The sequence below is a fragment of the Cuculus canorus genome, chromosome 24 (assembly GCF_017976375.1).
Source record: "Cuculus canorus isolate bCucCan1 chromosome 24, bCucCan1.pri, whole genome shotgun sequence".
NCBI classification, from domain to species: Eukaryota; Metazoa; Chordata; class Aves; order Cuculiformes; family Cuculidae; genus Cuculus; species Cuculus canorus.
In genome coordinates, this window is record NC_071424.1 from 4,679,233 (window position 1) to 4,693,310 (window position 14,078).

The following is a 14,078-nucleotide window of genomic DNA, read 5'->3' on the forward strand; positions in this document are numbered from 1 at the left end:
ACCTGGTGCAGTGAATCAGTTGGTCAGTGCTAGAAAGCTGTCAGCAACCTTAAATGCTAGGAAATAAAGGGGATTGGGGTGTTTTTTTCAAGGCTGGGGGGAGGAGTATTACATTTTTGATCATAGTCTGCAGCGAAAGTGTTGCCTCTGCCAATTCCTTGCTTAACCCATGGCATAAAGAGGCCTTGTGCTTTATTGATGGGATAAAGAGCGTTGCTTTTGTGGAGCGCTACATGATGCTGTTTTTCATTAGGCCTCTGGTGCACGAGGAAAGAGCAGGGGAAGTGGAGCTGAGGAAGAGGAACACCCTTACGAGTTGTTGCTGACAGCAGAAACTAAAAAGCCAGTTGCGGTGGACAGGAAAACAAAAGGTAAGTGACCGTCCAAAAAGCAGAGCTGTTTGCTTAGATGCATTTAAGGAAAATAGAGAGGGCAGAGAGCAACTGGAACAATTGAACTCTTTGTTGGGTGGAGCGGTTGGGGTCTGGATTGCGATTGTTTTGTTTCCTGGTAATCTTCACTTTGATAAAGGCAAGATCTAAACGTTCCTGTACAAAATGTACACAGAGGAAGGGCAACACTGCTATTTTGACAAGTGAGAGATTGTGAGAGCCTACTCTGTTACCTTTAGAAATAAGGGAGTTTTGTGTACGGTCAAGTAAATGCAAAGAGGTGAGAGGCTGTGCTGTGGTGTTAGAAGGAAGGTGACCCAGTGGAAGCATTGAAACGAGCGGTGTTCTCCATCCAGCTGAAGCTGAAGACCTGCTGGTACCACATGTTTGTATCAGCGGGTGATTGGCCCTGCTATCCTGAGCTTAAAAAGAACATCCCACCGTATATCAAAGTGAATTCAAGATGTAAACTAGCAGAGGAGGAGAACAAACATGTAAAGCAAGTCCCACTCCAGAACTGGCTGAGAATCTGCTGCATAGTCAGGTTAAGTATCAGACCAGTCTCTCTTCTCCCAGAGGGACTTCTGTGCTTTGCAGAGGATCTGGGAACACCTCATCTCTTGTGTTTGGCTTTTGCTGGGCGTTTTGGCTTTCCTTCAACAACAACACAAGATTTGTTTAGGGGGAAAAACATCTCTTACTTTATTCAAAAGTCCTGAACAGGAATTTGGAAGGATTTAATTTGGACTCTAAGCCTGGAAAGCATGTCCCTTTGAGGAGGAACAGAGGATAATGAAGACTCGATATGATGCCTCAATGACTGTAAGACCTGCAGCTTTTTTCCCCTCCTTGCAGCGTGACAGCTTTCATTCCGTGAGTCCTGCTGCACTCCTTGTCGAGGGTGGCACAAGAGGTCATTGTTTTCCCACCAGCATTTGCCAAAGCCACTTGCTGCCGGAGGCAAAGTTAGGATGCTTTTTAGGTTGGTGCTTTGAGGTCTCTGCCAGGAATAGTCCTTGGGCAACAGCCACTGAAGCTGAGGTTTTCAGGCTATCTTTTCTGTGCGCAGCTATTGCTGGGTATTCAAGTGTGAGCTAGTCCTGACTGCTTCCCTCCTTTCTTTGGCTACCGTATCTGGGCTTGATTAAAATGAGTGAAGGTGTGTCATAATTATGTGTCAGATTGACATAAAATCTCAGAGCAACACATCTGCTTGTTCTTGATGCAAATCTCTTGCCCTGAGCACCTGAAGCTGTTGGTATTGCAGGCTGCCCGACTCCCATTTCATGGAGAGGTTGTAGGGAGCATCTTTAGCCTCTTAGGATCCAGAGCAGAGTCCTGTCTTTTCCAGCCAGAAAGAAAATAGCTGTGATTTCAGGGTTTGCAGCCTATGGGAAGTGTTACAGTGTTCATAACAAACCTAGAGCCCTTTCAGCTGTCACAGTGGGAGAAATCATAGAATCAGTGCTTTGGCTTGGAAGAGAACTTTTCAGGTCATCCAGTCCAAGCCCTCTGCAGGAGTAGAGACATCGTTAATGAGATCAGGTTGCTGCATCCAAGGATGCAGTTGAGTTTTCTCATCTTCCAGGACATCTCCACTCTTTTAAATGCAAGTAGCACTCAGTGGAGCCTTTGATTGAGTGGAGATGCAGAGCTGCTCCTTGGGGAAGGCGTCCGGCCAAAGTATTTCACACCTCTTCAACTTCTTAAGCTTGGCAGGGCCATCTCCCATTGCTTTTCATGGTGGACATGGAGAAAGGGGCATGATTGTTTGTCCACCTTCTCCAGAGGGTACCAGCTGTTTTCCCAACCTTCTCGGAGTGATCCCTGTGGCACAAATGCACACGTGGCACTGTCTCCATCTGGCTGCTCTCCATGTACTGCAGAAGAAGCTGATCCATGCCATCCTTCACCTGCGACTCATCCTCTTGGGGACTCCAAACTTCTCAGCCCCAGCAGGAACTACAGCACTGACTCTTCTTCTGGTTGGGGTTCATCCTTGCTTTCTGTTGCAGCATTACAGGTTTCTTCTTTGTGCACGAGCTTTGTGTAACAGCTCTGGAAGGGTGGATCAGCTTTGAAATCTGCTTTATTGCACTGGGAACAAAAGCAAATTTTTCTGTTTCTCGCAGCAGTTGGGATCAGATGCCAGAGTGGATGCGGAAGCTGAGTATGACATGTGAGGTATTTGCTGAAAGGGAGAGAGAAGATGTGTTTAGGTCCTAGCGGAGTAATTTTGGAAAAACCTAAACAAAGGCTGAGTCTGGAACTGATGCCTTAATTGGGGTGTTGGAGAACTTTCCCACCTCTGGATCAGAAGAGTCTTACCTGGAAGAGGGGAGATTGGGATGAGATCTGAGGAAGAAATGTTTTGCTATGAAGGTGGGGAGGCCCTGAAACAGATTGCCCAGAGCAGTGGTGGCTGCCCCATCCCTGGAGGGGTTCAAGGCCAGGCTGGATGGGGCTCAGAGCCCCTGATCCAGTGGGAGGTGTCCCTGCCCATGGCAGGGGGTGGAACTGGATGGGCTTTGAGTTCCCTTCCAATCCAAACCATTCTATGATCAAAGGCAGCAGCTCAATCCCAAGATGAGGAGCAGGCTGAAGCATGGCTGTGAATCACTTCTTGGCTCTCGGTCTGAGAGGCTGGACTTCTCGATGTCACTTGATGTTCTGGAGGAGCCTTTGGTCAGAAGAGAAGGATGCAAATTCTTGGTGTGCTGTTGAGAAGGGTTTTTCAGGGCAGCAGAAGGGCTGAATTTCAAGCCCGCTGGTTTTAATGGTGCCTTTCATATGTTATAGCTGCCTTTGTTCCCCTTGCCGCAAGTTGTCTTGTGTCCAGTGAGTAGATGAATGTGGTATTATCCGCCTGGCTTTGGTCGCCTTTTGTGTACATTACAGCCGCTTGCTGTCACATGCTGGAGCACTGGGAAAAGTTGGCCCCGTGTTTTGGGCAGAGAATCAGAAGCTGTTTGAGCCAAACGCTTTCCCATTCCCTTTGGTAAGGAAACGCCGGGCAATTGCACGCGTGAAGTCAGGACATTCAGACTTTGTAACGGGAGTTGTAAATAGGCCAGGAGTGGTGAACTGACCGGGAGGAGCCTGTGCAACTCATGCTGCGTTCGGAGAGATCTGATGGAGGATGAATATGGAAAACACTTCTGACTTTTGATGTCCATCTTGCTTCTCAGCAGTGTCACCCACAAGTGCTGTCAGCAGTAACCAGCTGCAGGTAGGGCTTGTTTGGTTCCTTCTGATGGGTTTTAGACACTGATACTTGTTGGTTCTGTGGTGCTGCTTCCATAGGAAGCCCAGCTTGAAGTCCCGGCCTTTGCCTCTCCTCCTGCTGGAGGTTTTCTTTATGGTTTCATTGCTCTACCAAATGTCTGGCTGTGCCCTGAACCAGATATCTGACCTGGTGACAAAACACAAAACGTGCTGCTGGGAGATTTAAAGTATCTTTTCCCAGAGTACAGCTGCAGGAACAGTGAGGAAGGTATCACTGGATGGAATATGTGGAAACACTGGGTATTGCAGACCAAGGCTGGAAGCGACAGAAACCTCTTGGTTTGCTGTGAGATGGATGATAGTGTGGAACCACAGCCTGTGTCCCCTCCCTTGTTTTGTCGTGCCTGGAGGACAGAGCCTTTTCCCGTGTCTCAGATCCAAGCCTGCATTTCTGCTGTCGTGTGTTTAGAATCTTCTGTTCAGAGTCACATTCATGATTTCTAAGCAACTAGGGTGGTGTACTATTGCTCTTTCTTAAAAGGGGGAACAGGGGAGGGAGTGCCTATGAGCACAAGTTCAGGGAGCTTTTGGAGGATGAAGTCTGCCTGAAATGGCTGAGCCTGATGAAACCAATACAGGAGCAAACTGAGCAGCTCTGGGTTCCACGCTGTGAAAAGGAGCCTTTGCATTAGTTTTACTGCAACTGAAGGTTATTTTTGCACCTCTAAAATAGAATCGTGGAATGGTTTGGGTTGGAAGAGACCTCAAAGCCCAACCCCTGCCATGGGCAGGGACACCTCCCACTGGATCAGGAGCTCCAAGCCTCATCCAACCTGACCTTGAAGCCTTCCAGGGATGGGGCAGCCACTGCTGCTCTGGGCAACTTGTTCCAGGGTCTCCCCACCCTCACAGGAAAGGATTTCTTGCTAAGATCCCGTCTAAGGAGCATCCTAAAGGATGCTTCCTCTCTTCTCTGGCTTCTTTGCCACAGGTGATAGATTTGCATGCTTCTCACTTGACAAATTCTGGCACGATGTGGTATGTGGAGCCTTCTCTATGTGAAAGCTACAGGCTTGTGTATGCCCATACTTGTTTGAAGGTTGGGGAGCTTGAGCAAAAAGCAGCTGCCATAGCAGCTTCATTCTCCTAATCCAGGGGCACGAAACAAATCCTGCTGATGATAGGGATTCGATCAAGGCAGGGTGGTTGCAGCTTAGTGTTAGGAAGTTAGGGAAGTGCTTTGTATCTGGAATCATCAGGCAGGGAAGCTCTTAATTGAATCCTCCCAGGGAAGCAGACAGACTGTACCCAGAAAGAGGTTCCTCTTCCAAATAGGTGTTAGAAGTTCCTCCTGTCAGTGAAACCTGCAGCAGGCAGAAGTCAGGACCAGTCTGGTGTCTGTACTTGGGTGTAAAGTGAGCTAAGGGAGTTGAACAGAAGGCCCTGTGCTAAGGACAATTCCCTTTCTGAGTTAAAGGGCGTAACTGAAGTTGCACTTGAAGTGCTGCAGATGCATAGAACTGGGATGTCTCTGCTTTTGCTGCATCTAAATATTATTTTCCCTACTCCAAATTCACAACACCCCTGAAAAATGAGGACGGGTCATCATTTTGCCATAAAAAAAGTGATCAGCATATCAGCTGAATCATGGCAGTAACCTATCCCAAGGAAGTACTGCTTCCTGAGATGAGCAGTGGCTGTCCTGGCGTCTCTGCTAGTCCTGAGGCACCTTTAGCTGAAGCCTTCAAAAGGACTCTTTGGAACCCCAAAAGGGCTCTTTGGAATCCCAAAAGGACTCCTTGAAACCCCAGGATCTCCTGGGGAACTCTGTGTTCCTGCCATGTGCACCACTGTGGTAAAGAGGAGTGGGATTGCTCTTCTCTGCCTCTGTTGGTTCTTCCCTCTGCAGCTTTCAGCTCTGAAATGTTTCCTTCAAGATGTTCCTCGCATCTTCTGAGCGAGTTCTGTTGTCCTTGCTGCCTTGTGTTTCGAAGCCCTCCTTCGCTGGCTCATGGATGAATGGGTGGCTGTGATTCCATTCAACAGGACCCCTTTTGTCGGCCTCTGAAGCTGCGTTTGGAGCACTTTGTTCTGGGTGGACCCAAGCATTCCAGCACGTGGCATAAACTTTCACCAACCGCCTCTCTGCCTTCAGCAGAAATGTCAGTAAAGGTTAAGCTGGAGAATGGAAGAAATTATTTCCAAGGAAGCAAAGAGGTTGGGAAGAGAGGCTGTTGATTTTGCAAAGGTTTTTCCGTCCCTATCAGGTTGCCTCGTCAGTGCTGTGTCCCTTGTGCCATGTTGGTAGCATTTTCTTATTCATACCAGTCTGTCCTATGAATGCAGCATGCCTGGTCTTCTCTAAGGTTTCTCTCCAGCGTTACAGCTTCATAACTCTACGGAAAGTTAACTGGATATAGTCTGGTTTTAAGCTCTTCCCATCAGGTGCTGCTGCTGGCACTTCCCACCGGCGCTGGGAATGATGCTGATGACACCACCTCCCCGTGGGGAAAGTGCCTCCCCTTTGGCAGCTTCAGTTGCAGAATTTGTGGTTTCTGTGCCTGTGCAATTTAATCAACAACTACTTCATTGTCCTGGAATCTTTAACTCATCGGATCCAGGATGAAATAAGCCCTCGCATCACTTGATCCCAGCGAGAAGTGGGGGCTGCCGGCGTGCTGCCCTGGCAGTTAACCTCCGTTTAGGCTTTTGCTGTTCCTGACTCAGCTGCCAGCTGAGCGAGCTGCTTTTAGCCTTTCGGTGGAGTAAACAAGTGCCTGCGAGAGGGACGAGCTATGCTTCTCAAACACAGGGTGCAGGAGACCCCAGCATCCTGTTAGTGCTGAAAGGGGCTCCAGGAAAGCTGGGGAGGGGCTCTTGTTCAGGAAGTGCAGGGACAGGATGAAGGGGAACGGTTTTGAGCTGAAAGAGGAGAAATTAAGCTGAGATCTTGGGGATAAATGTTTTGCTGTGAGGGTGGGGAGGCCCTGGCCCAGGTTGCCCAGAGCAGTGGTGGCTGCCCCATCCCTGGAGGGGTTCCAGGCCAGGTTGGATGGGGCTTGGAGCCCCTGATCCAGTGGGAGGTGTCCCTGCCCATGGCAGGGGATGGAACTGGATGGGCTTTGAGGTCCCTTCCAACCCAAACCATTCTATGATCTGAAGCAGTTTGCAAAGACAAATTTAGAGCAACTTAGTCCTTTCCTGCCCCATTTCTGGTGTGAGGACAGACTGCAGAACCAGATGGGTGGTAGTGTTTGAAAATGAATTGGTCAAGCTCAGTGCTGGAAAGGATGCAGAGGGGGGAAGGAGGTGATCTCCTGTTGTTGCTAATTGGCTGCTTATAGTTAAAGATCAGTAAAATTCACTAGTGCATTTTGCCTCACTGAAATGAGGGTTCCTTTGCCTTGGCTTCCGAGAGCTGCTGTTGTGCAAAGGAAGCGATTTCCTCTTCACATCTAAACATCCTTCTTGTACTTCAGAGCCGTGTAATCCGTGTGCTTTGCTTTATCGCTCCTTTGCAGCATCGATTTTTGCTCCTCAGGCTGAAAAGCCTAAATAGAAGTGGCTAAAATCTGCAAGTAATTATGGACAGCTTTAGGAATCCTTGGTAAACATAAGTTATCCTGCTTAACTGTACACAGTTTGGCTTTTACAGTTCAAAAGCACGTGTGTAACGCGACCGAGGTGAGTACACGCGTGTCTCTGCACACGCCGGGCAATTGGGATCAGTCAATTATCCATGATTTATGCAGGACCCTGGTACCTGATAGTAAAGTGGCAGCAGCTGAGTGACAGTAGTGTCACATTTCTGGGGCAGCCGGTGCTCGTACAGCTCACTGTGGGAGTGGATCAGACCGTTCCGTGGTTCGCTTGCAAGAGAGAGACTTCTGGAGCAGGATTTTTATTGCATAAACTGTTTATTTCTCTCTCCTGAGTAAGGAGGAGAGGTTAAACTCGGAAACCACTAGGGAGGAAAGCAGTGGAGGTTTTTTTTTGGGAACGGATTTTGGAACTCGCAGGTTGATTACAGTCCAGAAGTTTTCCCACCCTGCGGCTCGTGCCAAGAGCAGGGAGCGCTGCTCTAAATAACACTTTGGCCTTTATGGAAATGTATCAGATGTTCCAGGAGCCTCTGTCTCCGCTTCTCCTACCTCACTTGCTCTCTCTGCAGGATATAGTTAGCACTTCTCTTAGCCTTATATAGCAAGGCCTGATAGTTAGTGTTAACAGGAATAAAACAACAAGGAGAGCTGCCAGATTGCATAAATCAGGCCAGTGTTTGGAATTTTATAAATGCCATGACTTTGGGTACAAGTTGAGTGCTCAGAACAATACTGAACTGTTCTCTCTTTATCTCTTCCTCCCTTGTTGAGGGAGGGTAGGGGGAGAGCTGGAATTTTGCTGCTTCTTCCATGGTTTTAATTTCCCCCCTCCTCCCTATTTTCATCTTCTTGAAGACCACAGGAGGAGCAGTGGCAGCCGCAGCCAGGACTCTGCCGACGGCCAGGACATCCAGGTTCCAGAGCAGTTTTCAGGGTTACTTCATGGTTCTTCCCCGATCTGTGAGATAAGTGAGGACCCTTTCAGACTCGTTTCCTCCACGGAGAAGGGAGGCACGGAAGCTCCAAGCCACCCACCTGCTATGCAGCTGGAGGATGCTGACTTACCTGCCTCTGGATCAGTACGGACCAGCTCTCCGGACCAAAACCAGCAAGTGGTCTACGCAACTGTCCAGCACACACACGTCAACCGGGCGGATCCTGAAACTGTAGTCACGCCCCACGTGCTCCAGCACCCCGGCGGTGCTGAGGAAGAGGGGGACAGAGCTGTGGGCAGAGCCCACCCGGTGAACAAACCCAAAGCCGAGCTTAAACTCAGCCGCAGCTTATCCAAATCGGACTCTGATCTTCTGACCTGCTCTCCAACAGAGGACGATGCCATGGGGAGCCGGAGCGAATCGCTCTCCAACTGTAGCACGGGGAAGAAGAGGCTGGAGAAGTCCCCGTCCTTTGCTTCAGAGTGGGATGAGGTAAGGCTGACTTTGCTTAAGAGTTTCTGTGCCAGGAATGAATCTGTGCGGCGTGAGCTCCTCTCTACCTCACTGGCCTTTGGAGGGGGTCCTGGGTGGTGTTCACTGCTTTACTAACTCCCACGTCACATTAACAGGCAAATGCTCACTCGTAAGTCTTTAAGGTGTTAAATGACAAAAGGTAGGCTTAACTGGAGTCAGAGACAAGCAAAATTGCAAGAAATGAGGGGCTTTTCAAAGTTTAAGTTGCTCAAATACAGGGCTTGATTTGTTTTAGGCAAGTCGGATAAGTTTTTATATCCCCAAAATGAGGGAGAATTGCTCAGAGTGCTCCTCACAGACCTTCCCTTTCCAGTTCTTCCCCTGTGGACCCTCCCAGTACCCAGAGGAGATGTTTTGTTTCTGGATCCCTGCTGCTGGGGGGTCAGCAGTGTCCTGGATTCACGGGGATGGGAGGAAGGCAGCAATCGGGCTGTGTTTTGTGTATTTAATAGCTCCTGCTTTCCTCTTTGTGTACTTATTTCAGAGGCTGCTTAGAAGTCTCTTTATTATAGTCCAGGAGGCCCATGGATAGTTAAATATTTCATGCTCAGAAAGTTGGCCCTAGTGAACCACTCAGGCAAGATTAAGTGTCCCTCTGAAATCCAGCACCGCAGCATTACTGAAACATTCTTTGGAGATGATTCTCTGCTGGTAGAGCAGCAGCGCTGCAAAGATAAGCTCAGATGAACCACTCTTTGTACACTGCAAGGAAACAAAACCCCTGGCGTGGTGCTGGGGGTGTGGAGCTGCGTGTGCCGGGCGTGTAAACCCCTGGGACGGTTGTGCCCCTGCTCACCTCTCCTGTGCACTGAGTCAGCTCAGCTGCTTCTGCTCCTGACTCGGAGAAAAACCCATGCTTGGTGGATGAGGGACGCGTTCAAAGATGCTAAAAGCAAAGTGGGAAGCCCTCTTCAGTAGGAGCCCATCGTGCAGTTCATACACACGCTCCCTGCAGTGTTTCAGGGTTGCAAATACAAGTCTTTTCTTCTGTAGTTGTTTTGATTGCGGAGGCTTTGCTGTTAATTACCTGGGTCGGTTGTTCCATGACTGTGAGTGAAGGATTCTGCAGCAGAAGGCATGTTAGAAAGGACCAGATAATTTTCCCTGGCCTTTTCTTGCCTGACTGACGTTGAAAGGAAAGGAGCCTTTGACTTTGGCTGACTTGACAGTAGCAGAGGTCAAGTGTTAGCATGCCTGTGCTTCCTCTGCTCAGAGAATGAACCCCCGGATCTGCCTCCCTGCATGTAAACAAAAAGCAACATTTCCACCCAGAGTCAGCCGAACAAGCCACAAGAGGAAAATCTGTGTTTCCGGCCCGTTATTCCGGTGAGGAAATCAGGGAAAGAATGTGAAAAATGCACATCTGTCTAAAATGGAACAGGCCTGACTTATAAAAATGTGTACTATCAAAACTTGATGGTTTTATTTGTCTTCCTGGTTTCTGGTGTAATTTAAACATTTTGTGGAATTGCTTTGAGCTGGTGTAACATCCTGTAGAGCACTCAGTCACCTTGGGTCTCCTGGCTGTCACGGACCAGCTTGAATGATTCTGGACAAAGGTTTCTCCTCCCTGCCTTAGTTTCCCTGTCTGTGGGGTGGCAATAGCCGCCTCCTGCATGACATTTTTGTTCCCATTGAAAATCATAGAATCACGGAATGATTTGGGTCAGAAGGGACCTCAAAGCCCATCCAGTTCCACCCCCTGCCATGGGCAGGGACACCTCCCACTGGATCAGGGGCTCCGAGCCCTATCCAACCTGGCCTGGAACCCCTCCAGGGATGGGGCAGCCACCACTGCTCTGGGCAACCTGGGCCAGAGCCTCCCCACCCTCACAGCAAAACATTTCTTCCTTAGATCTCATCTCAATCTCCCCTCTTTCAGCTGAAAACAGTTCCCCCTTGTCCTGTCACTTCATGTCCTTGTAAAAAGTCCTTCCCCAGCTTTCCTGGAGCCCCTTTCAGCACTGGAAGCTGCTCTAAGGTCTCCCTGGAGCCTTCTCTTCTCCAGGCTGAACAACCCCAACTCTCCCAGCCTGTCCTCATAGCGCTACGTGAAGCGAAATATTCTTATAAGAAGAGGGACAAACCAGCAGCTGGTGACCCACTGCCTTTAGTTTGCTGTGCTCTTTCATCTCCAAAGCCTGCACAGAGGCATTTGGGGTCATCCTGACTCCTCGTGCAGTGGTTGCGCTCTTTGTTGCTGTCAACAAGAGGGCAGAGCAATTTTCTATAGGAGCAGTATGAAAGGGAGCTGCTGATAGTCAGGACTTTGTGATCAGGCCAGTTCTTGCTATAAAATATCCTAAAGAAGATAAGAAACGATAAAGATGCACCTGTGGGGAATGCTTGGGGTCTTTTTGCACTGATTTGTATGGGCAGAAAGGGGCTGATCTGGCTGGTCATAATGACAACAATGAGACCGAAACGTCGCTGTGGTGCTGTTGCCGGAGGTTTAATTGGTTCCCTGAATGGGCAAACGCAGCTGCTCTGAATTAGACACAACTTCCAGCCTCGAAATTCACCAGGCTGATCTAAAACCTTGTTGAGCCGCCCCCGTTAGCAGTGATTTGGCTCTTCCTCTGTATTGAGGGGAAACAACGGCAGATTTATGGGCATTATTCTGTTAATTTTAATAGTCTTTATGCAAGGGGGAAGTGATCCATGTGCAGCTCTATGCGACGCGCAGCTGGAGCAGGCAAGCCGAGGCTTTGCCTACTGCCTTTGCCAGCAGTAGGTATGTCTGTTCCGGGCGCTGGGGACGCGGGGAGGGACCTGGTTGTGTCCTGGACAGATGGAATCCGTGGCAGAGGATGCTCTAGCATTGCTCTGGGCCATGGGTGACTATGCTCAGTGAGTCCAGCTGACCGGGAACAGCAGTTAAACCGGCTGCTTGGAAGCCAAGGGTCACATCCCGTCACCAGCCGAACGCAGCCAATGCCCTTTGTTGGAAGTGGAAGGTGGTGCTGGCCTTGCCAAAAGGGTGGGATGGGGAAGAAATGATTCACTTGGCAAAGCTCGGCCTTGTTCCCAGTTACAGCTCCCCTGCTCCAAGGGCCTGGCCCAAAAACCAGATGCCGACAGCTCTGCTTTGTGCTCCGTCCCATGAAGGATGTTCAGTGTGCGCCTCGTCTGCCTCCTCACCCACGGCTCCATCACAGGAGCGTGAACCCACACGTGGAGTTCTCCTCGGCTGCCGGCAGATAGAAATGCTTTGCAGAGAAATTATTAAAGCAAATGGTGTATTGTCCAGGGAGAGGATGGAAAATCCTTGGTCCTATGCTTGAGTAGGAAGCAAGGTGGGAGAGAGGAAGCGTGCGAGGGGGAAGAGCTCCTAGTCAGCATAAATATTTGGATCCTTCAAACTTGGCTGAGGGCTAAAGTGATAAATTTGTTTTTCGTAATCGGCTCATAAATATTTAGCAGCTGGGAGATGAACACCCGGCAGCCGCAGCTCACTATGGATTTTGTACAGGAGGATGAACTGTGTTTGTACTCCTGCAGGAGGGGGGATCTTGGCGCCCAGCTCGGCTGCCAGCCCCCTTTTCCGGGGTGGATTAACTCACAGCTGCTCTGCCTTCCTGCTCCGTAGAGCAGTTCCAGCCCAGCGCATCTGCCTGGGTTTAGGCATCAGCTCTGCCGTAGGCAGGCAAACCTTGCAGCGTCCAAAGTGGCCCTGGAGTCCCTTGAGTTTGTTCAGCTACCCTCCCACCCACAGGGTGTGATCCAGGAGGGGCTAAACCCATTTTCTCTCTTGGTGATGAGCTATTCCAGGTCTTTTTGGATGAAAGGCAACCTAAACCTGTGTAATGTGAATAGTAAGCTGTGTGTCAAAGGCTAAGGGATGGGGAACATCTCTGCTGTACTCTGAGCCTGTGCTATCTGATTGTTCTTATCCAGGTTTAGGTGTTGAATTGTTCTTTCTCCCCCTGCCCCAACTTCTGTTGCATGTTTTTTTGAGATCCTTCTATCCCTTTTGTTATCCCATCATGGCCATTATCGACACGAGTCAGCAATGTACGCTCCCAGCCCAGAAAACAGTGTCCTGGGCTACATCCAAAGCTGTGGGACCAGCAGGGAGGGAGGGGATTCTGCCCCTCTGCTCCACTCTGGTGAGACCCCACCTGGAGTCCTGTGTCCAGCTCTGGAGTTCTCAGCATGGGGAGTTCAGAGGAGGCCACGGAGATGATCTGAGGGCTGGAGCATCTCCTGGACAGGCTGAGAGAGTTGGGGTTGTTCAGCTTGGAGAAGAGAAGGCTCCGAGAAGACCTTAGAGCAGCTTCCAGTGCTGAAAGGGGCTCCAGGAAAGCTGGGAAGGGGCTCTGGATCAGGAAAGGCAGGGACAGAAGGAAGGAGAATAGTTTTCAGCTGAAAGAGGGGAGATTGAGATGAGATCTGAGGAAGAAATGTTTTGCTGAGAGGGTGGGGAGACTCTGGCCCAGGTTGCCCAGAGCAGTGGTGGCTGCCCCATCCCTGGAGGTGTTCCAGGCCAGGTTGGATGGGGCTTGGAGCCCCTGATCCAGTGGGAGGTGTCCGTGCCCATGACAGGGGGTGGAACTGGATGGGCTTTGAGTTCCCTTCCAACCCAAACCATTCTATGATTTGATAGAGCAACATGTCTGTGCTAAAGAAGAGAGCCTGGCCAAGACAAAGCAAAACTTCATCACAGTCATTCACTGAGCTGCCACAGCTCCACTGCAGGAGCAGCTTCCTGACGGTCGGTAATTAGCAGGATGTAATATCCGGAGGGGGAAGCAATGGAGGGATGATGGCTGGGCTTGAGGATGTTGTATAACAGTCCTCTAAAAACGATGCTGGCTTGAGAAGTCGAGCTACGGCAAATGCTTTCTGTCCCTTGGTGCTGTCAGGCTGATAAAAGTGCTGTCTGGGTATTTGGAAGCCGCATCCTGTGCAGCCGTGCTTCCCACAGGACCAAGTGAGGTGATGCAGTGAAAACCCCTCAATGCAAAGAGCACATAAATTGCCTCCATTTGTAAAAAAGGGAAAAGGAGGAAATGTTTTGCAGTGTCTTGGCTTCAGGAATTGAGGTTTAGTGCCTTTTTGATGGGCTTCCAATATGCTGCTACCCTTGCGGTCATCTCTTGTTCCTTTCTCCTCCACACCCCATGCTCTGCGTGTGCGACAGAGCAGCCAGGACACCTCGCTCCAGGGATTTTGGTTTCTTGAGGGTTGCGATGTGGTGGTTGTTGATATGCGTGTCATTCAGGAGATGCATTGGTACAATCTGATGCCACCGGCCCATATCTGCATCCACGCTCCGAGTGGAGGCGGAGCTGAGGCGCAGCAGTGTCTGAGTTTATCTGCTCTTCTGGGTTTTAGGTGGTAAGAAAAATGATCTGTGAAGTGTTCAGGGGTGAGGAATGAGGCAGAGA

At 49.8% G+C, this 14,078-nt stretch overlaps 1 protein-coding gene across 10 annotated transcripts in view; it reads left to right on the plus strand.

The window, feature by feature from the left end:
* Window positions 1-14,078, plus strand: part of ANKS1A (ankyrin repeat and sterile alpha motif domain containing 1A) — a 137,174-nt gene that overhangs the window by 66,373 nt on the left and 56,723 nt on the right. For all 10 annotated transcript variants that reach the window (XR_008453471.1, XM_054087498.1, XM_054087499.1 and 7 more), the window contains 2 exons: window positions 254-371; window positions 8,075-8,646. Coding sequence is in view for 9 of the 10 variants with exons in the window: in XM_054087498.1 (XP_053943473.1) it covers window positions 254-371; window positions 8,075-8,646 (690 nt within the window). In the remaining variant the exon portion in view is untranslated. The remainder of the gene's footprint in view (window positions 1-253; window positions 372-8,074; window positions 8,647-14,078) is intronic.